This window comes from Aulonocara stuartgranti, assembly GCF_965226115.1.
Source record: "Aulonocara stuartgranti genome assembly, chromosome: 16".
Classification (NCBI taxonomy): Eukaryota; Metazoa; Chordata; class Actinopteri; order Cichliformes; family Cichlidae; genus Aulonocara; species Aulonocara stuartgranti.
Window position 1 is genome coordinate 15,253,084 of NC_138952.1, and position 23,217 is coordinate 15,276,300.

Here is a 23,217-nt window from a genome sequence, read left to right on the forward strand (position 1 = left end):
GAGAGGAAGGAAGAGAAAGGGGGGAAAATAGCACATCTCAATGTCTGCATTTTCATTTCGCCATCCAGGCTACCGGGGTAGTTTTAGCTGTGGTGCAATCGAATTTTTACCCCTTTAGGAACTTTCATGCGTAATGATTTTCTGATAATCATCCCAGTTTTCTTTGAGGAGTTCCGTTTGTTTAGAGAGGGTTCTTGAAATGTATTTTTCTTGAAGGATACATTCAGCTGCATCCATTTAAGTGTTTGTTTCTCCAGGGAAAGCACGCGCCAAGCAGCCACCACCCTTTATCCAGCCTCTGCCAAGTGTAATCTGTTAAAGCCACGGTGAGAGGACTGAGGGGGAGAATTAAATGACTATAACGCAGCAGGAATGTGGGCCATTCATCCTCAATAGACAGCAGTATGTTATTTCTCCCTGACAATTTGCAGATGCCTTTAGAAGTGACTGCAGCCCTTCTATCGGGGGACAGATTAGTCTCTGCTAAGGTTGTTTGAATGTTGCTACTTTCAGGAGTCAGGCTGCTGAGAGGCAGAGATATGCATGAAGGTTCCTGTGCCTGGGAGATTCTCTCCCACTCACTCGGTCACAGCTGTGCCAAAAGCTCTGTTTATGTGGCTAGGCTTTACATGGAATGAGAGGTCTCTGGTGGTCCTAGACAACCTCATTAACCCTCTTTTCATTCATCCTCTCGTTCCCATCCCCTCCTATACTCTCGGCTACTTTCTTTTCCCGCCTTTCCTTATGTCTTCCCACCACCTCTTCTCTCTCCATCTCCTCACCCTCTCCTCACCCTCTTCAAACCTTTGAACAAGAGAAGCTGAACTGATTTCCTGCCAAGGTGCTGCTAGTGGTTATTGTGCGCACAGCTATGGCGTGAAAGGCTGCCTGCACTATTGAGTGCACACAGTGGCAGAATTTTTCTTCTTTACTCTGTTTTACTACTTCCTTCCAACCTTAGTTTATGTCTTTGTTTATATGGCTATGGAGTGGAGAGTCAGAGCTTGGGCGTTTCTTTAGGTTTTAGGGGGTTAACTTTTTTTTTTTTTATAGGAAACACACATAAACAAAACAGACAAGCTTTTGTAGGTTATGATATATTTTAGTTTTGCCTTATTTCAACCCTCTTTACTTGACAACACTTTGAAGTTGTCAAAAAAAATACTTTCATTAGTGAGGGAAAATCAGTCAAAAACAATCAAATCTTCAATATATAAATGAAGTCCACAGCCTTGTTTAAACCTTTCCATAATTCAAGGACGTTTGCAGCACTCGCCATCATTTAATTTATTACTATGCAATGGCTAAAAAGCCAGTCTCTAAATTTAATTTAGAGTAAATGTTTTAAAATCTGTCATAACCTTGACAAAAAACTGGGTGCTTTGTCAACACTGTTTTACCCAAAATGGATTGCACTTGTTGTGATCTCTTCCATAAAATGCTCTTGCTGTCAGAGAGCACTTAGAAGCTAGGACACCATTTTTTCTCCAGCTTTCAGGTCAAGGTCAGACTGATATTTTGGCAGGAAATGCTCATTTACTTGCAATTTAGACTTTGATAGAATTTAATCTGTATTTGTGTGTTTATTTGATTCATTAGGGGAAAAGACCTGCCCACTGAGCCTGGTGATACGTTGACCTTAAAGCGGAGTTATTCTGCTCAATTCCAGCTCTGTATTTTAGTTTCTGGGTTCTGTATGATACACGGTAGGGCTGTGCGATATGACCAAAATCTCATATCCCGATATAAGAATTCTATCGTCCGATAACGATATAAATCACAAAAATGTAACATTTTCTGTAAATTCAGTGAATCTCGGGCAGCTCGACTTGCGTGAAGTGTTTCCAGCTGCGCGTCATGTAGCTGGAGTCGAGTGTTTTAACCGATGCATGAAACTATACATTTTTAGACATAAGTTGTAAAGGCCGCCGTTTTCTTTGTGAGTATTTATTACACAGCGTGCTGCGGGGAAAAGCCTGTTCTAACGTTTGAGTCTAAGGTCTATTTATTAGCACCCTGCGGCTCTTTTTTGCTTCTCATCCGTAAATAATCTGCTCTTTCACGTGATTCAGTTTATTTTGAAAAGTCAACAGGATCTTGAGCTTTATTGTGAAAGGTTTATGTGGAACATAAACAAGCGGACACGCGATTCTGTTAACGTTGTTGTTGCTAACCATAACACATAAAAACAGGCTCTTGTCCGTCTGTAGTGTGGTTATATAAAATATAAGAGAAAGAGAGAACTTTAAGAAATTAATATAACCACTACAGTGACCATCAAAACGATGAAAAAATATTGCCGTAAACAGTTTATTTTACGACACCACGAAACAAACGATAGCGTAAAATGAAACGATAGACATTTTTATATCGTCATCCGATATATCGTTATATCAAACAGCCCTAATACATGGTTTAAACACAAATCTGTATCTATCTAATACTGGGCTTTAGTGCCGCCCACCCTCCCACCCCAGTTAATCCATTGTCTGAAACAAGTTTTTTTTTTTTGTCCTTTCCTTCAAGCCAACTTTCTTCTTATTGGTTGACCCTTATAAACAGAAGGCAAACCACCTGCTGTGCTCACGGGTATAAAACTGTGTGGCTGAGATAACCGTATTAATTACATCCCATGTCTGTGATCTCAAAGATATTCAAGAGTTGGAGAAATTCTCTTAAGCTGAGCCTTTAGAGCAGGCTGAAGCCTAAGCTTTCGGTTCACAAGGATTATTTTCATATATCTTGTTATTTAAAACTTTGGACATTTTAAGCATAGACCACTCTAACTGCACATGTATGACTGAAAATACCGGTAAGGAAAATCCTTTTTTTAAATCTGTTTTTTTTGTTTTGTTTTACAACTTCTGCTAATATCAGCTAGTAACTTGGACTGCAACCATTATTTCAATAAAACTACACCATTAAGCTAGTTAGTTGATTCTCTGCATGTTTATTCAGATTGAGGTTACCAGGGTCCCCTAACCAGCTGCCCAATGCCTCATCCTATGCTTGCCTCAGTGCATGTAAAGGCTCTGTGTTTCAGAGGTCAGCCTCAGTCTAGTCTACCATCTACATCTGAAATTTGTACTCGTCTTGCCTCCAGAGTCTCTCTGCTCACAAATGAGGCAAATATGTTTATTTATTAATGTCCTCAGTCTCAAATTGTGACAATACTCCCTCATTTAGCTGGTTCTGCATGGCAGAGCTCGTGTTTAGCAGCAGTCTGTGCCTGAGCTCATGCAGTTGGAGAGGACCCAAGTGACGTTTGGGGGCTTGTGAAATGTGCAATAAGCAGTAAGTTGCCAACTGTATACTGGCCCACTGGGGTTCACAGCTTAGTGAGCTTCAGTGATGTGAGGTTTAAAACAAACATTACTTAAATGGTGTTTGTTTAGGTTTGTTTGATGAGAATGGAGATTAAAGAGGAGCAAACGCCTTTATGTCCACGCTGTCCTCTACAGTTCATCGTACCAGTTTATTTTTAATTGGTCTGTAAAATAAAAATAAAGTTTGGACTCGTAACCTTTTTTTGCGATCTTCAAAATGCGACGGTAAAAGCACGACTATTATTCTGCTTCTTGTTATGTCACAGCAGAATAGCTCAGCTCTGAGTTTAACTTGATTAGGGGATGATTGGCTGAGACATGCTATAATTGTGGTCCATTTTCAGACATTAGCCCTTGGTTATTTTGATAGAAATTTTGCAGCCCATTACCCCCTCCTGTTTAAATTAACAGGGCCCCCTTTTTAATCAGATTTTTCATCCATTTTCTTTTCCTTCTTTAGTACAAATTCTACTCAAATGAACTACCCTCTCCTATCGATTGTTTCAGTTAACCATTCTGTGTTTTGGGGAGCAGGGAAATGAATTTGCTTTTTCAAGTTTGAGTTGGTATAGAGTGAGAACAGATGGTGCAGGTGTATATGCTGCCATGCACATTATATTGGAGCCAAAAGTTACTCTTCCAAAGTTTTGTCATAACATTATAACCACAGCAACTTTTGTTGACGTCTCATCGTCTCTTTAAAACATAACTAGGAACGCTTTAATCATATTCTTATGTTCCTTGAGAAAATGTCAACATGTCAAGTTTTAACTTGTTTGTGGTTACATATTAAGGTATTACAAAGGCCTTTTTTTAAAATGATTTTTCTTTTATATACTCTCATCCAGTCATGGAAAAAAGAAAGATGACAACACGTGTCGTGTTCTTTTTACACACTGGGACATAATAAAAATGAAATTCCTAAAACCAGCTTAATATAACCTCCAATGAACTACAAAACATGGCATATTACACATCGATTTAACAAATCAAGTGTTCTTATGTCTCTTATTACTTCCATAGGTAGGTACATAGTAGCCAGTAGAGGCAGTAGCAGTGCTGCTAATCATATGTTCTCGATTGAGCATCAGAAGTGTGAGTACCTCTGTAAAATTTCAGGTTTTGTCACTTTGTTGGCTGGAGCTCTCAGGTGTGTGTTAACACATAGCCAAGTAGGGAATACATTAGCAGTGATCTTAAAGGGGCAATTGATGCTGCCCATAACTCTCAGCAGGGTTTTAAGGTCACTTCCAAACAATTTGAAGTCTACATTGAAAAAGGTTAATCACGAGTGGAAAACATTCAAGACGGCGGCCAATCTTTCCAGGAGTGGGCGTCCCAGAAAATTCAACCCAAGGTCACATTTTGTAATGCTTAGAGAAACTGCAAAATAACCCAAGAAGTACATCTCAGACTTTTAACTACCTGAAACTGTGCACAATTAGTAAAGTACAATTTAAAAAAGAAAAACCTCTGCATAAAACAAGTATGGGTTGCTTTTCTCTTTAAAAAGAACACGGCAGCACAGCTTAGCTTTTCAAAGTTGCAGCTAAACAAACCACAAGACAAGATGGTTGGCCATAATGCATGGCACCACATTTAGCAAAAAAACCCAAACAAAACATTACCACAAACATCTTGCACCAACAGTGAAGCACGGGGGTGGATGCTGATGGTTTGGGTTTGTTTTGCAGCTGCAGGATCTGTGTGCTTTGCAGTCTTTGAGGAGTTCATGGTCAACTCAAAGTTTCAACGTGTTCTAGAAACAAATGTGAGGCCATTTGTCCAACAGATACCTCAGCCTGAGTGAGACACTGTGGCTGGACCGTAAGAGAGCTGGAAAGAAGAGTGGGCCAAAATTCATCCATAGCTGCTGACTAATGGGATGCTTTTAGTTTTCCACACATTGCTTCTGCATTTTGGCATCATTTATATTAATCATGGCACTGGCTAACTTGTCTAACTTGCTATTGTTTTTTAAGACCTGGTCAAGGACTGATTATGTCCTGATAGGTAAAACCTTACAAGTGACAGAGTGTGCAAGTGTGCGATTTCACCTGCCTACCATGTGACACAATGTCAGTTTGTCAGATTGTTGGCCATGACTGCACAACCTCGCTCACGTTTGTTTTTGTTGGAAGTTTAGGCATTCCGAGGTTGGTAGAGTGAGACATAATAGCCGTGCTGCCCTTTATATGGAAAGACCCAGAGCAGTGTGATGTTTCCTCATTCTGCTCTTGTTGTTTTACATCTGACCCGAGTCTGAGTCAGACAGAAATTGATGCTCGACTATGCCTGCATATCCTGTTAAAGTGACCTTTGTGAAAGGGATTTTTAATTAGACAATGGTTTCCTTTTCTCACCCCCGTCAGGAGAGCTTTTTGCTGATTATAGCGTTTGTTTGTTATGTGAAACACTCTGTTGTTAATGGACTGATTGGTTTGCAGTGTCACTTCGGTATCTGCTCAGTTCACTTCAGTGACTCATTTTAGTCATTTCAACCAATATTTAGCATTTGCTTGTGCCTAGTTCCTGTTCACAAAAAGAAGCAGACGTGGGGTTTTCCCCAACTCATGTTTTGTTTTGTGTTTTTGTTTCATTTTTCATACTTTACTGACAGTCATATTTCTGTGAATTGAATTATTTCTTCAGCATGTGCAGTGCTTTCTATTCATTTTGATCAAGTTTGAAAATTGATTTAACCTGATACATAAGATAGGATCCTGTGAACATCATGTCTGCTTTTGTTTTTGTCAAAACTGCATTATTGCTGTAAAGCGATGCAGTGTCCCTTTTGTAAATCAGTGAACCGCACACAACAATGACATTAAGTTTGACAACAAAAGAAGAGATGTTGTTTTCTGAGATTGATTATCTAAGTCTACCAAGTATCAGGTGACTTAAGTGACCTAAATACCGTAGTTTGGGGGGATCCAAGCACTCTTGCTGTTTCTTTTTGCAGCCACCATGTTTTCCACTGATGTTTTTAACACGCTGATACAGTTATCCTGTAAGAATCATGAAAACATGGCCTGAAAGTCGCTGTCTTGGTCTATAATATTTTGAAAAGACACAGACACTAAATTCTTCCCATTTATATTCATTTGCAGGAATACGGAGCTCTTACGCCAGTCAGCACAGCCAGCTGGCCCCGGACTTAAGGTCAACCATCTCCCCAGACCGCCACATCGCACCAATCTATGAGGATCGGACGTACAAGGGCCCGTTGTATTGCAGTCCCAGCCACACCCACCAGAGCACGCTCTACAGGAGCACATCAGGTTGGCCCCACATTATTATTAACTCTTGGACATTGTTACTAATAATAGTTAGTAACAGTCTCCCTATGATACTAAAATTATGCGTTTCCCTCTCACAAGTAAGAATTTTGCTGCCAGATTGTTGGAAGAACCTGAGTTTAGTGTCAACAAAAGTGCAAAGCATCACCTACGCTCACAACTGCTATGAAATACTTGCTGTGGAGCCATGGGGAACATGTGTGTCAAAGTCTTTGCCATTTAATCCAGGTGTCTTTGACTCTTTCCCATATCCCCCATGGAGGACTATCGCTGTCCATGTGGGGGTCGGACATTTTTCTGTCTGCCCTTTAGCGCACAGTATGTTATGTCTTTCTTTCTTGCTTTTCTCTCTTGAGTTCTACTTTTCGTTCTCTCTTCCGCTGCCTCCATTTCCATCCTCCCTCCACTGTCAGACAGAAATGGGTGAGACATGAGTTAATGGGCAGGTTCTGATATGTCATCCTGCCACAAAGGAGTCCATTACCCATGTGTCACATTGAGAATGAGAAGAAGGATGAAGGGGACAGCTTGGTTAGCCACATCCACAGCCTGTGCTCTTTCAGCTGTCCTGATGTTGGTATTTTCCTCTCATCATCTCTCCTGCCTCGGATACGCATGTTTAATTCCCATGACGTGCACGCGCACTCCATTCAGGCTTCTCCTCGGCACACCGGAGATCTGCTTAGACCGATAAGTTCACTAATAAATGCTATTGGTGGTATGAAGAAGCCCCACAGACAAGCCACTGTAATGTGTTTATTCCAGCTATACTAAGAAAAGGCGAGTGGGATAGAGCTGGAGGGGGTGTTCAATATGGGGGCTTTGTGAGAGCTATCTCATTAGAAAAATCCAATTTGATCCCACAGTTTTCTTTGTTATGTTGTGAAATGAAATTTCAATGGGCCATTTCCCCCTATTGGCTTTCCATGCATTTTTGGGGGCTTTTTCTGGAAGCAGGCAGTGTACTTTTTTGTGCAAGCAGGAGCAATGGAAGTATCGATCTTTTTCTGAGAAGGTGAGAAATGGAATCCAAATAGTTCTTGTAAAATTGCAAAGCTGCAGTATGTTGTTTATAATTTCTCTTCCAATGTCTTTGGCTGTGTAAGGTTACATTTTGGGAGATAACCACGTTGCGCGGTAGAGCTGCTGCCCAACATAGAAGTGCAGTGATGCGCGAAATTGTGTTTTTGGAGTAACCCCACCAGTTGACGTCTTGGCTGCTGGTAGGAGGGAGTTTGAGCACGCTCGTGCCAAGTTCTGTTGGATGGAGGATAGAGATCTGACCGGCGCAGCAGTCACGCTGCCTCATATCACGTGGCTCCGGTGAGAAGGAGGGCTGAATCCAAGCAGCTTGTTTATGCCGTTCTGTTTGTGACCCATTGTGTTAAAAAACTAGGTCATAATACCATTCGGTGCAAATGAAAAGAGGAAAGATGACTGAAGGGAGGTGCTCTCAGGCTGACTTCTTTTCTCCTTCTTTTGGAGCGCGCCTTGGTTTACCAAATTCTGTCTGCTTTGTTTGGCAAACTTAGCCTGAGCATAGGATGTCTCAGAGGAGCAAGAAGGCGGTGAAGAAAGGATTTGTGGATCACCAAGCAAGTTGAGTCCTCCTGTCCTCTTTGAAAACCAGCAGGATCCTTCTGGCTAACACAAGCTTGTAAAAGCAACAAGAAGTAAAGAGGTCTTTGAAGGAAAAGAGTTCTGCTTTGTGCTACCATGGGAGCTGTGTTTTATCCTCATCATTAATCTGTTCCAGATTTGAGAATTTGCTGAGCTTGTCAGAACAGCAGCATGTCTGTATTTCCAGCTTTGTTTAAAGATGTATGCCTATGGCGGGGAAAGCTGGAAGTTTAGCTGACGACGTCTAGACGCTGCTAAGATGTTTTTGTGTTTTTGGTCTTGTGTTTAATCTGAATGATTTGGATTTATCCCTTAGGTGTGGGCAGTCTGCAAAGGTCGTCTAGCCAGCGAAGTGCCATGACCTACCAAAGAAACAATTATACTCTTAACACATCAGCCACCTATGCTGATCCCTATCGCTCAGCACAGTACCGGCCTTCCGATCCCAATTACACCCGCCAGGCTGTTGTCGTGGATGATGGTGCCGCCCGCTCTCCTTCCATAGACAGCATTCAGAAGGATCCGAGGTAAGCTCGGCACACATTTCACTCTATTTCTATGCTTCTGTTTCCCTAAACTTATTCTGTGGTTAGTAACCAGTGTAGTGTAACATAAACCAGTAATCCAGGGGGACTACTTTTGCTTACAAGGCAGTCCTGTTCTGCTGGGTCAACACCGGTGTCCTCTTACTATTCAAACAGTGAACCTCCTGGGTAGACACGCACACACAGCTCTGGCCGTTAAGCTGGCTCAACTATGCCTGGCCACTTAACAAAAGATTCTCACATGTGCTGAAGTGCTGTGTCTGCTCTTGTCGTGTAAGCGTAGAGAGTGGATTGACATTTGCAGTGACCCTGCTCATTGGGAAATTTGTTTACACTTGTTTATGCTGTTGTCTAAGTATTTAAAGTGAGTGCACCATGCTTATTTTATGTGACACCGGCCCATTCTGGAATGGCGTCAGAGTCAAAATTCCTCTAGAAAATTAATTTTAACATTGCTCCTGTCTAGGAAAGACTTGTTAGTTTAGCTCAAAGGCCACAAATTTAGTTCTAGCAGCCTGGGATTGTGGTGTGCATAATTCAGTCAGTGTGTCAAAGGTATTTCTCTTACAACTTAAGCCCCTTTCACTCTTTGCCTCTTTTCCATTAACCACTTTTCCCTAGATGTCTTAACAGGCAATTTCACTAGGTTGAATCTATTAACATTCATGTATCACTTTCAGTGAGGCAAAAATTTGACCTGTGTGCATTCACATTAACGGATGAGCATGCACAAGATTATAAATGTACTCATGCACAATCTTCCTCATATGGGAAGTAGTGGCTCTGTCAGTGTTGGTGTATATTTCTAAATGAAGAGTCTGAATTAGGGATAATAATTAGCATGAGTGCAGTTAAATGTTGTTGTCCTCAGTAGTCAGAACCAGAAGTGCCGGTCGATTAAAGTACTTATTGGTATTTTGTTATTGTGCAACACTAATTCAGGCAACTTGGATCCAATATGGATATAAACTACAAATTGACTGGTTGGCAGAGGTCTACAATCACAAATCATTTTGTCTAATTTTAAGTTTGAAAAATCCATTATTAGTATCTTAAAAAAGAAGTTTAGATACAATGCATTCCTTTATTCTTTCTTTAATGTGCTACATGCACAAACCCAATAATCTAAGTGTGACCTAACTGGACCTGCAAATGTAACTTCTTGGCTCTATCAGCCTGTCCTCAGGTGCTGAAGAATTCATTTTCAGGAAAAAGGTGCCTGTGGTTTTTAAGGAGGCAACCTTCTTCCAGTCGCTGCCGTCATGCTGATACCTTTTCACCCCACGTGTACTTTTAGAGAGTTCGCGTGGCGTGACCCAGAGCTAACAGAGGTGATTCACATGCTGCAGCACCACTTCCCATCAGTGCAGGCCAATGCAGCTGCCTACCTGCAACACCTGTGCTTTGGTGATAATCGAGTCAAGAATGAGGTAGGTGTTCTACCACTAATCTCTTACACTCTTATTACAGTGAGTTATTTCAACTTCTTATGTTATTCAAATTTTTTTGTTAGTTTATTGGGCCAGATTTTGGAGATGTGCATATACTTTACCAAAAACTCTTAATATCTGGCAGATGAGAAGAGCAAAGCCAGCGACAGCCAAAGTGAAAACTGGCTTTTTAACTACAATTTTGTGGTATGACTATAGCAGTAACTTTGAGCTCTGAGTTAGCCTGTATAAATCATCCATCCATCCATCTGCTCTATGACAACTGAGATTGGTTGGAAACTATCCCAGTTGTCCTAAGGGGAGCGGCAGGGAACACCCTGGACAGGTTGCCAATCTGTTGCTGAGCTAACACGTGCAAACACGCAGCTATCCGTGCTTATAATAACACTTAAGATCAATTTGGAATCACCAGTTAATGAAACCCCACTAACTGCATGTCTTTGGACTGTGGGAGGAACCTGCAATACCTGAAGAGAACTCACACAGACGAAAGGATATACACAAATCAGCCATTTTATTACTGGTGCAATGACTACACCTAGTTATTCCATGAATATTGAATGTTGTCTCTATGTCTGAAAAACTGCGAAATACAACTGCTGTAGTTTTTGTACAATCATCTCCTTCAGCTGTGATCTATCTTATATGTCACACTTTACTACTTTACTAGAAGGTAAAACCTATCAGGGTGGGTTATCTCATACGAGCTTGTGGATTATAGAGAGGTATTTTTTTAATGCGTGTTCCAAGAGGTTCACAATTACTTTTCTGAGCTAGTGTCCGCTTAACAAGCAGAACTGATGACTGGAGCTGTGAAAATGGAATTTAGGTCTGGAAGTGTGAGGCGGTCAGACAGTCAGGTGGTCACTTTGACACAGACAAAAGAAATTATTTGTAACTAGGAGATGTATTATTTGGTCAGTTCAACTCGTCGAGCTGAAAAAGTTTAGAGCTACCAAAGAGTCACAAGAATGTGCACATAGTCACAATCACACTGCTCATGCACATCAGAAGCAAGTATATTTAAAGAAAAAACATCCACAGCTTACAGCAACAGTTAGAAAAATAAATAAATCCAAAGAGGCATCTGCTCTGGATTTGTCCTTTCAGACATTAGCATAATGATGATTTTGACATATAAAGACTAAGATAAGTTATGAAGACGGTATTTTTTAGATACTGTTTTTCTTGGATGCCGTATGACAGAAGAACTTGATTCATATTACAAAGCGAAAAGCAGGGAGCTTTTTTTCAGAGTACACATTGTTCTGTTCTCCAGAAGGAAATGTAAATCCAGTTTTCTTTTAGTCTACCATCTCCTGTGGTTAAGGCTTTTTCCATGGTCATATATTAGCATTTCTTTTCAAAATAATTTGTTTGGTATGAATAAATTCCCTGTGCGTAGATTCTCTTGTCACATGAATAAATGCATGATTTTTGTCCCCGTGTTTTACAGGGAAAGTTTTAAAAAATGTTGTTAGTGGTCAGAATCATTTCACATCTGAAAATCCTGACTCCAGGTGTGTCGACTGGGAGGAATCAAACACCTGGTGGACCTGCTAGACCACAAAGTCCTTGAAGTCCAGAGGAACTCCTGTGGCGCTCTGAGGAACCTCGTGTATGGCAAAACTATGGATGACAACAAGATCGCTGTTAGGAACGCCGGGGGTATCCCAGCACTGCTCCGTCTCCTTAGAAAGACTGTGGATGCGGAAGTGAGGGAGCTTGTGACAGGTTAGTGTGGAGAATGCAGAAACTCTAAGGGGAATTATATGCTTTAAAAAATCTGTCAGGGCATTCATCCACACACTTCTCTGTTAAACTTGAAAAGAATCCAAATTACACTTCATTCACACGCACAAATAGATTCCTCAAAGTTAGTCAGATCTTCACATCTGGGCCATTTCTGATCGGTGAATAATTTCGATTACTTGCTTTTTATTTTTAGCTCGCAGGCTAACTGATTCACTGACAAGTCATTTCAGCACTGGTATTATCCAGCATCAGACACAGCAACTTTACAGAATTTGATAAATGACTTGCTGGGCATTACAGGAGAGATCATTACAGTACAGTTGCAGTGGGGCTGTAACTTATGAATCCTGACATGGTCTCTGAAGAAGCTCGAGGTTGTTTAGTGCTGCGTGTCATGGTTAACTGTGGATTACTGCGCTTAAAGATGCTTTGAATAAGCTATTAAGCAGACGGCTTACCATAGTCTGTTCTGAAATTATGATTGTAGTAATAACTCAGGTGTAGAGGCTTTTCCTTAAGTTGCTGCTACTGCTGTCACTGCTGCTTATGACATATGCAACAAAATAAAACCACATTTCTGTGGGATTCATGCTTTTTCTTTTATTACTTAGGCTGCCGTTTTAGCTCCTTCTCTGTCAGAAAACAAGCATTCCTGCCAGTGGGCTTGATAATCCTCTCTCTCTCCCTCTCTGCGTTGGCCTGTGTGCGACTCAGCTGCATTTGTGTGTTGTTTGAGGTCTGCAAATAGGGTATAAATCCGTGTTGTTTAGGATCAGGGTGGAGCACTACAAAAATAAGCAAGCCAAGACATTTGGCTCCCAGGTGGCAGAGAGTGAACAATATGAGCCTTTTGTATTGTCTGCGAGAAGATAATCTTCAGCTTCCTTTTCTAGTAGAGCGTTTGTTGACTCTGCTTAAAAAGGAGAAAATAATCATTCTCACATTGGAATCTACAGTCTCTAAATTGTCTTTCTTCACACTTGCATTTCAGATAATGCGCAGGCATTTCCAATTCGTCTCCTTTAGTGCGATCTCTGTTTAGGTTCTTTTCCTTTCCTTTCTTCCACAGAAAGCCTGATGTGGGTAATTGGTAGTGCAGACCCTAGGAACAAGAGTAATTTGAAAAGGTCAGCAGGGTTGCATCACCCTGGTTAATGGTGCGTTCCATCTGAAGTCTGAATATTCAATTGGAACAAATCAGACTTCCAACTCAGAAAGTCAGAGAAGCCCCATCAATTCTGATTTAACTATCCAAGATGGCAACAGTGCAGGTAATCTTCAGTAAAATTGTAAAACTTACAATCTGAAATATTACTATTGTGTATTTGTGACTCACTAAATGAGCCATACGCAAATGTGCTGCAGCTGTGTGTTTTTAAAGTGCAAAAAACCCAACCACTGTGCTGTGTTGCTAGTAATGCACGAATGGCTCCACCTTGCTGAGGAGCAAAACAAATGCTGTTTTTCCTCAGTTTTCCAACTTTACTACTGCAGCGTCACTCCCAGCTCCAACATTCGACTTCAGAGTGAAATGGAAAGCAGCACAATTATAGCTGATGAGAAACGCCCACATAAAGAGCTTTCAGGTGGATGACAAAGACAGCCCACACCATAGCTTAAAGTGGAGAAGACAGACATTATTCACTCACCCACAGCTCCTTATGAGGCAGCTTTTGTGGGATATTTAGAATTTGAATTAGAACACCTTCTTTAGTGTCGTTGCCAGTGGAGTTCGATTATTTGAGCTTCTATTGTCATCTGTGCTTCATTAGAGCTAGCTATAAGAACAGGCCACTCTTGCTTCAGGTCATGGGTCATGCTGGGGGAGACTCACAACCTGATCTCATCCCTTTACCTGCCTCCTCTTCCAACAGCTGTTGTGGTTATTGCTCTGTTCTTAATCACTTCTTCAGATCCAAAGGACAAACACACTGCTCTGTTATTAGCACCAGTAGATGAAACACCTGAAACTGCCATTCATGCACATACACACAGTCGTGCATCATGACTCCAGTGGACTTTACATTAACTTGCTTCACTTTTACTGACTTTCTTTAACCTTAACCTTAAACAATATCTGCTACTAAGCATAACCTGAATCTAAACTTATCTAAACATGTCACTGTGTTGAAATGTAATGATTTATTGTATAAGGACTTCTTCCCCAAAAGGAATAAACGTCCCCATTATATGACAGATTTAGGCCCTTAAAACATGAGTAATACCTGGACAACAAATACACACACACACACACACACACACACACACACACACACACACACACACACACACACACACGCTCTGTTATTGCCCTGTTCTGACGTTTTATCTTGGTTTTACTTCCAAAACTTTGCTCCACACTGATTGCAATCAACATGCCAAACACTGTTTTTGCATATTCTGGACTTTGAAATATTAAATGACTGTTTAAACAAGAGCTTTTTTTTTTTAATTTAAAAAATAAATGTTTGTAAAAGATTACCTACTTCTAATGTACATACAGAGAAGCTGAATGGCATTAACCCACAAAGCTAGTTTTAGTTGCCAAGTCTTGGTGTGATTTGCTATGTTTGTGTTCTTGGAGAACAAAGAATGAGAAGATTAATAACCTTTTTTCAAGTGATAAATGATAAAGGTAATTTCATCTGAAAATATATCCATGACTTTCACTGCGTGCGGGGCGCAAAAATGAAAAATGCTCACTAACCTCAAAAGTACAAGCCGAGCTGATTTAGTCGATGCAGCATTAGAGATCAGACAGTACTGAAGCTTTTTTTTTTTTAACTCCAAAAATTAAAAGGTTAATAAACTGAGCCGGTTTTTTTTTTGGATGATCAGCAGCTTTATACTAACTGAACTGAAAGACGACCCAGTTATTGCTTCGCCAGGCAAAGTCGATGACGTGTCGACCTGTAGTTGAAGACACAGAAATGGTCTCCGGGGAGAAGTGACACATTTGGGGAATCAATCAAGATCACTTTCATTCCGCCTGTCGAAAGTGTTTAGCCTCACTTGGAGTGAAAAATGAGTGATTAATGAAAGTCAGCTTTGTTGGGCAGCTAACAAAATATACAGAAGCATTTAAATCACACCAGAGAGTTTTTGGACTGAGTCACAGACATCCTGGTGGGTATTGAAGTCATTTTAATAATTATAACATGAGTTCAGCTGACTAAATTTTCCAAAGTCGTCATCCACACATATTTAGCAAATGCAGCATGACATAGGCTTGCAGGACTGCATTATGACAGAATGTAATCAAGTGCATTGGATTAAGTACTGCTAAAATGTCAGAAAGCTCTTTAATTTCCAAGATCACTGCTTGTAATATTTTCAGATTTTATTTAGGAGTCTCTCTGTCTCTCTCCTTGTGTCTCGTTTAGCCTTTCAGTGTCATGTGTCCAATAAATATGACAATGCTGACTGTTGCGACACACATTTTCTGCAGGATACAGGTGTCTCAGTAGTCAGGATGAGTCTGTTCTTTGTGTATTTCTGTGATAAAAATGGCAGAACTGAAGTTGGTAAAAACACCAAATTTGCACAAGTGGGTGACTTAGATTAACTACATGTAAAATTTGGCAAGTGGCTGCTGATGAGGGGAAGTGGTGCCAGACTTACTCTGAACTCTGCAGGCAACTGTCAGCCATATACACCCAATAATCATTGCAGTTCTGAGTCACTGTGCCAGTGCAATCCCTTGTGGCCATTTAGTTCTTTATCTGTGATCTTTAGACGTTTACTCTGTGTTAAAAACCCAGAATGCGTTACAGCTGAGCTACTTCAGGGCAAAAGATATGTCCATTTAACTTCCTTAGCTGTTCTAACCACCTTCAGATTATTTATTTATTATTTTGGTGTTTTTTTCTCCATGCGTCTCCCTGTGTCCTCCTGCGCTCTCACAATTCACAACAATGTTTACCTTGGGTCAGCGTTTCAAAGGCAGGCCAAGGCACTGGAGAACAAGCCACTGAGTAGGGAACAAGGTTGACGTCGGTGCCTACAAGCATACATCTGTTCCGTCTGACTGTCAGGTGTAACTTATGGGTATTGCTGCTGGTGTTGCACCACTGACAGGGTTGTCAGTCACACCTCAGTGAATTCTCCTGTTGATTTCTCCTGACATGCTGCCTCCACAGGATCAGTCTAAAATCCAGCTGAGAACATTCTTCCTACAAATTGACATTCAGTGGCTGTTTAGGAACTTGCCAGAGGCAGAAAGAGTGAATTGTGGAGTCAGAAGAAGAAGCAGGGAGGTTGGTCAGTGGACATGAGTGTCTTATCACTGCATTATTGGTCCTATTACAAGGCAGTCTGTGCGTGTCCCGTGAGAAAGGTAAACACAGAACTGAATGTGCTGGTGGAAGGAGCAAAGGTCAGTTAGTGCAGAATTAAACTGAGTCCCACTGAGTCAAGTTGAGCAGAGTCTACTAGTCCGCCTGACACAAAGCACAAAATGCACAAAATGACTCTTACACACACACAGACACACACTGCTGCCAGGCTCCAGTAAGAAGCACGTGCTGCATGTTAACTTTATAAGTTGCGTATCACATGATTTTCAGTGCCTCCCTGTTATTTTAGCATAATAAAAGGAAAGTAATGAAAGTTCACTAAAGGACTTTAATGGGTTTGAAAGCACTTTGATTTAGTGTTAATAAGGATAATGGTAAGAGAAATTGTTGATTAAATGACTGGCAGTGGCAGAGACCTTGCCGTCTTGGCAGGCATATATCTGTCTGTAAAGCTTCTTGCCAGCAGTCTGCCTCAATCGGGCTCTTGGGCCATATTACAGAGTATTATCGTCTCCATTGCTTCAATCAGAGCAGGACGGAGAGGCAGCTTACTGAAAGAAGATAAACAGTGAGGTTGAGAGAAAAGTAGCCAGGAAGACCTGTCATTATTTGTTTTACCTCTCCCAGTAGTGTGTCCATGTATATTACGGAGTTCCATGTAATAGCTTCATTGGTCTGTTGATCATGTGATGTGTTCTGAATGCACAGACTGAGGTGAGCAAGTGGTAGAGCAACAACAGCAAATGGATTCATTAACATGAAGCATTAAGCACTCACACATGAACCACTAACACACATGCACACTGTACTTGAAGCATTGTTTTGGCTGCATTTTGAACATTACACATGTATTCAGCCCTGAGTGTTTACTGTAGAATTCAGCTTGTGTAACATTTGTCTCCTGCAGGGCTACCAATGCCCTACAGCAGTCGGGCTGTGTCTTAGTGTAAGCCTAGCAGCAAGAGTCACCTAATTAGAAGAACATGTTACATGCCGGCTAATCCATGACAGATGCAGTATCAGAAGCTGCCACGACTGTGCGTGATTATCAGTGGTTACCAAAAGTATGTTTGAATTGAGTGAAATGATGGCATAATTTCTAAAGACTTCTACATTATTTATATTTCAATTGAAATGACTGAGCTGATGCCATATGGATCCCCACCCCATCCTTCTTACTATATTTTTCATTTCAAACAAATAATCTTTGCCGCAAGGATAGTCTGCAGAGATGAAAGTTGACTTGAATATCTGATGCCTTGATGTTCGAGCCGTGGTATAGTCATATCTTTACTCAGGTTCTCGGTTTGCATGTTGTCGGACACGTCCGCACACACTGAACTAAAAGCCCCCCTCTAGGTTAACCTAAGTGCACATGACAGCTCAGCTGACTTAACAGAAGGTTTGCACGCCTGCTTCTCAATGCTTGTGTTTGCATGTGGCTATGTCCTCAGGGGTGCTGTGGAACCTGTCGTCGTGTGACGCCGTCAAGATGACAATCATCCGGGACGCCTTAACAACTCTGACTAACACTGTGATCATCCCTCACTCTGGATGGAGCAGCTCCACCTTCGATGACGAGCACAAGCTGAAGTTTCACTCCTCTCTGGTGCTGAGGAACACCACAGGCTGCCTGAGGTAAACCACCTGATGATCACACTTGGCACTAGCTCCCCACTGTGGACATCTGATGCTATTGCATGTAATGACTGATGAGCTCATAGCGTGCGTTTGAAGAAAATATGATAATAAAGTGACCCGCCTCAAATCTAAAAATAAAAAATTTGTAGATATGCTCGTAAATCACTTTTTATTTAGCGAACATTATCAGGATGATGTGCATTTTTTCATAAATATGGGTTTAATGATTAAACACGATTTAGTGAAATGGGTACATTTTTCTGTCTTGTTGACGTTTTAAAGCCGTCACCATTTCTTTGAATATCACAGTCAAAACTATTGGAAAACTCACAACCTCTCTCCTGGGGCTTCTTCCTTTGAGAACAGTGCAGTGTGTAGAGCACAGCTTCTAATTGGTGCCAGCTAGTTGAGGTGATTGTTTGTGTAACACTGCACTCAAACATGCATAGGTGTGGTCGTTGGGTCTATACTTACTCAGCAAAGTACTGTAATTTCTTTAGTCAGACCACACACATGCACACCTCTCATACATTATGGATGGTGTATGGGGATTGCAAAGCCCACATCACACATTCGAGTGGGAGACACACACACGCATGTGCACAGCTGTCATTTTGTGTGTTTGCATATGCTCATCTGTTTGTTGAGCAAAGCGTGTGTGTGTGTGTGTGTGTGTGTGTGTGTGTGTGTGTGTGTGTTTCTTTCAAAGGAACCTGAGTTCAGCTGGTGAGGAGGCCAGGAAACAGATGCGCACTTGTGAGGGCCTGATTGACTCACTGCTCTATGTCATCAAAGCCTGTGTAAACACCTCTGACTTCGACAGCAAGGTACGCACAAAGACACCCATCCACTGATGCACACACACACACACAAATACATTTAGCCAAGAGGGGAACATGCTGCCACATGATAAGAGGGAAGAATCCTACTCATCCTGATTGAATCATTTGTTTCCTTGTGCCTAAATGACCCTCAGCTGCCAGAAGCAACTGTTTCATGTGCTTTGTCATCCAAAGCACAACTCATATTTTCGCATTCTGATTGACCGGGCTGCAACAGTGGTTGCTCATATTACTAATGGCCATAGTTAGAACCACATAAGCTTAGGCTTCAGAATGCTTTAAATGTTCTGTTTCACACTATTTTTCAAGTCTTGGATCTCTTTGATGTCATAAAGAGCAGATGTACTTAATGGGAGACAGAGTCCTGGCTGTCTGTACTGTATGTGAGGGAAAGACAGTCAGAGAAAAGTTGGCTATAAGCGAGGGAGGCATGAAAGCAAGAGGAGGCAGAATGACTTGTTTCAGACAGAGGTGGAATTGAGGGGCCGCACCAAGGCCCAGTATAGATGAATAAGGGTTATGATGAGAGTTCAAGAATTAAAGATATAGAGCTGGAATGGCCATTATATATCCTTAACCTTTTTTATACAACTGGGTATTGCAAAAGCTCATTCATCTGTGAATTGTAAAGCCATAAAAAGTCAAGTGGACCATGTCTAATGTGAAGATCACCACTCTGGGAACTCGACCCTTAACCGTGTCAGTCATTCATGCTCATTGTCATTGTGTAAGGCAAACCCATTACAAAACTCAAACAGCGTGAAAATAAGTTTGTGTGCTCTGGTTGACGAATTTTGTCTGCCTTGCGTTCCAAATCTAATTGATATCATTGTATTACTGCAAATAGAAGGTGCATGTCCCACACACTGGCTGCAGATACTGTAGCATGCTGCACAGAGTTGTAGCCTTTGTCATGGTGATTAAAAGAGCATCTACTATAACTACCTGTTCCACTGCCTTTCTTCTTGTACCTGCCAGATTGTGGAGAATTGTATTTGCACCCTAAGGAACCTGTCATATCGTCTGGAGCTGGAGATGACAGCACCCAGACTGATAGAGGGGCAGGAAGTGGATGGCTTACTGGCCAGAGAATCTCCCAGTAAAGAGGTGGATTCCAGCTGTTGGGGCAGAAAGAAAAAGAAGAAGAAAAACAGCCTTCAGGAAGACACAGTGAGTGTGGGACTGTATCTTTAAAATAGCAAAATATTTCTATTATCATGTATGGTATACTGGAAAATGAGTGAAGACCACACAGAAAAGTTGCAATAATGTCATTATATACCACAGCCTGATAAACACTTATATTCTGATTCAGTGGGACGGTGTGGGGCCCATCCCTGGCTTCTCCAAGTCTCCCAAGGGTGCAGAAATGCTTTGGCATCCTTCGGTGGTTAAGCCTTACTTGACTCTGTTGGCTGAGAGTTCCAATCCTGCAACTCTGGAGGGAGCCGCCGGGTCTCTTCAGAACCTGTCAGCTGGCAACTGGAAGGTAAAGTACCTATATTCACTTTATATACACTCACTGATCACTTAACAGCTCAGCACGTCTGCATCGATCAAAGCTGTCACCAGTTTAATTCTGGAACTCACACGTGCTAAAACACACATCTTAAAACCAGACATTTTCCTGAGTAGGGTGTGGACCCTTCTCAAGTTTCACTGCTTTCTGTGTGCACAGTTTGCAGCATACATCCGTGCAGCAGTGCGAAAGGAGAAAGGACTGCCCATCCTGGTGGAGCTGCTTCGGATGGATAACGACAGGGTGGTGTGTTCAGTTGCCACTGCTCTGAGAAACATGGCATTGGATGTCAGGAACAAGGAGCTCATAGGTCAGGAGTCACACTGTCACACATTTTACACTATACACCATAATGACTCTGTCTGGATGAATAATATTAAACACAAATATAAAGCCGCCTTATTGTTTTTCCTATCGGATTCAGCATATTTAACAGTCCAGCCTCTGCTCATGTTGTACCAATTAGGCAGAGGCTATGTTGTTAAAGCATTTAGCTTGGATACATGCCCTTACTCAGAATAAAACACCCACCTAAAGTGTGGATGTTACAAGCACATTATTTTCTGTTATTTAAGGAGGTACATAGATATTATATAGATGATCTTTAGGAAATTAGCTGAATAACGTGACTCTACACGACACTACTTATTAATATTTTAAACATTTTCCATCTAAGCTGGCTCTGTGATTTATACAGTGTGCAAACCGACAAATTGTTTAACAAATTGTTAAACAGTGGGGGTTTTGTTAGTTCAGTTTGTTTTTTTTAATTAATGGCAACTACAGAACAAGGGCCTTTTGTGACAATTTTAACTATTGGTTATTGTTTTTTTTAATCTCCCTCTAGCCTTTTGTTTTTCATGAAACATTCTCATTTAATGGAAAAAAACCAAGCTTTTATGTGCTCTCTGTGGAGTTAATGAGGAGTTACAGTTCCAACAAAGCAGGGGTGATGCCTGTAGCAGGAAGGGTGGGGTGGGGGTTGGTTCTGATTTAAGGTGCCTTCAGTTTTGTGGTTGTGAGTTTATGCTGCAGGGGTTTTTTTCTTTTTCTTTTGGTTTTCTTACCACCAGGCTGCTGCTGTTTTACAGTAGGATGCACACACGCCAGTGTCCTTGCGTTGATGCAATGTCATTTAGGATAACTTTGTACAACACTGCAGGCTAAGCAAAATGAATATCAGCCCGATTATAGAAGCTCCACGGTGTAGTTTAGGTCACAGTGGAAGACCTTTACATTATGTAACATAGAGGGGGGGAAAAAAACAAACTTGTATGAGTGGTACTCCCCTCCCTTCTCCGTGCATAAGCATCTGCCTACAAACATGCTGTACAGTAAGTGTGTCACAGTGTATTTCCTGCACGTCTCACCTCCCCTCCTCGCTCTTAGGGAAGTACGCGATGAGGGACCTGGTCAACCGTCTCCCTGGGGGGAACACCACCCTGCTGTCAGACGAGACCGTGGCAGCCATCTGTTGCACCCTGCACGAGGTCACCAGCAAAAACATGGAGAATGCAAAGGCTCTCGCTGACACGGGCGGCATCGAGAAGCTGGTCAACATAACCAAGGGCAGAGGAGACAGGTGCGCTACAGAAGCTCGTATTTGTCTGAGAGTTTGTTGTTTTTTTTCTCAGTGATACACACCCGACTGTAACTTGTGCACACGGTGAAAACCCCCCACCAGAGTCGTGGATGGGGATAAAAGGCTGTTTTGGGCACTGACCAGCTGGAGTTTTATACAAACACACACACACCTAAGTAACACTTTGATGCTTGGAGAAGGAGAAGTTTTAGCCACAGGGAAGGTGGCATTGTATGCATTGAGGTTTTATGTCCCTGTGGAATGATGGCACAGCAGCTATTTCTAGCCTGCTATATATTCAGTAATGTTCCAGGGTAAAACACACTGAGGACAAACTCTTTCCTCAAACATCATGTCCTGTAATATTTACAGTGTGTTTTTAAAGGAAGGCTAAAGGCATTCAGGAATACCCTAAAACATTTGGGCTTTTGACTGTTTCTCCAGGTACTCTATGAAGGTGGTTAAAGCAGCTGCTCAGGTGCTGAACACACTGTGGCAGTACAGAGATCTACGTGCCATCTATAAAAAGGTAATGACATTGAGTTTGGTCCTTTCTGGTGTCCGGTTTAATGTCTGTGAAAAATACACGGCATATCAAAAAGAATTATCTGATTTTTAAAGTGTTTTAATTCTGAAGCAGTTCACTGGTCATGACTGAAACATGTACAGGTAGAAAGAAGAGAGGGATCTGTGGCTTTCACATGGTTGCTGACAGGTAGTGTAACAATAGCCTGACATGCTTGCAAAAGTATGGGATGAGTTTGAGTATCGTATGTGCTTTAAAAAATATCTATCCTTTTGAAATCAGATAGTTCTTTTTGATACATCCAGCATATTTATCCAGAGGATCAATGTTTTCCTCTCCCCACTACCCCAACAGGATGGATGGAATCAAAACCATTTCCTCACACCAGTGTCCACACTTGAGCGAGACCGGTTCAAGTCCCAGCCCACCCTCCCCACCAGCAACGTTCAGATGTCTCCAGTCAACCACCCTGGTACATTCAGTTCACTCCATTCCGTGCCCAGTCGAAATAGACACTGTCTGTGAGACCGGAAAACCTCTGGAATTTAATGTTACGAAACGTGTTTTCTTTTTTTCCTTGCAGCTGCCAGCGCCACGTCGTCTCCTGCACTGCTGGGCATCAGAGAGCATAGAGACACCATCAGAGATTATCAGAGAGCACAGTCAACTATGCAATTTTCTAATTACCAAGGAGACAACAGTATTCATAAAAAACAGTATACAGGTACACACCTGAAAGCCACTCGGGGTTACACTCCTTAAAAATTTAATTTGGCTCACACTCACCATCTGCACCAGACTGCGTGCTGTTACACA

At 41.6% G+C, this 23,217-nt stretch overlaps 1 protein-coding gene across 1 annotated transcript in view; it reads left to right on the top strand.

The window, feature by feature from the left end:
• Positions 1-23,217, top strand: part of LOC309690254 (plakophilin-4-like) — a 93,432-nt gene that overhangs the window by 66,884 nt on the left and 3,331 nt on the right. Inside the window, 13 exon segments of the mRNA XM_082507216.1 lie at positions 6,437-6,607; positions 8,562-8,772; positions 10,088-10,220; positions 11,762-11,975; positions 17,746-17,929; positions 18,642-18,759; positions 19,753-19,944; positions 20,090-20,263; positions 20,453-20,603; positions 21,683-21,875; positions 22,320-22,404; positions 22,756-22,873; positions 22,985-23,125. Of these exon segments, the coding sequence (XP_082363342.1) occupies positions 6,437-6,607; positions 8,562-8,772; positions 10,088-10,220; positions 11,762-11,975; positions 17,746-17,929; positions 18,642-18,759; positions 19,753-19,944; positions 20,090-20,263; positions 20,453-20,603; positions 21,683-21,875; positions 22,320-22,404; positions 22,756-22,873; positions 22,985-23,125 (2,085 nt within the window).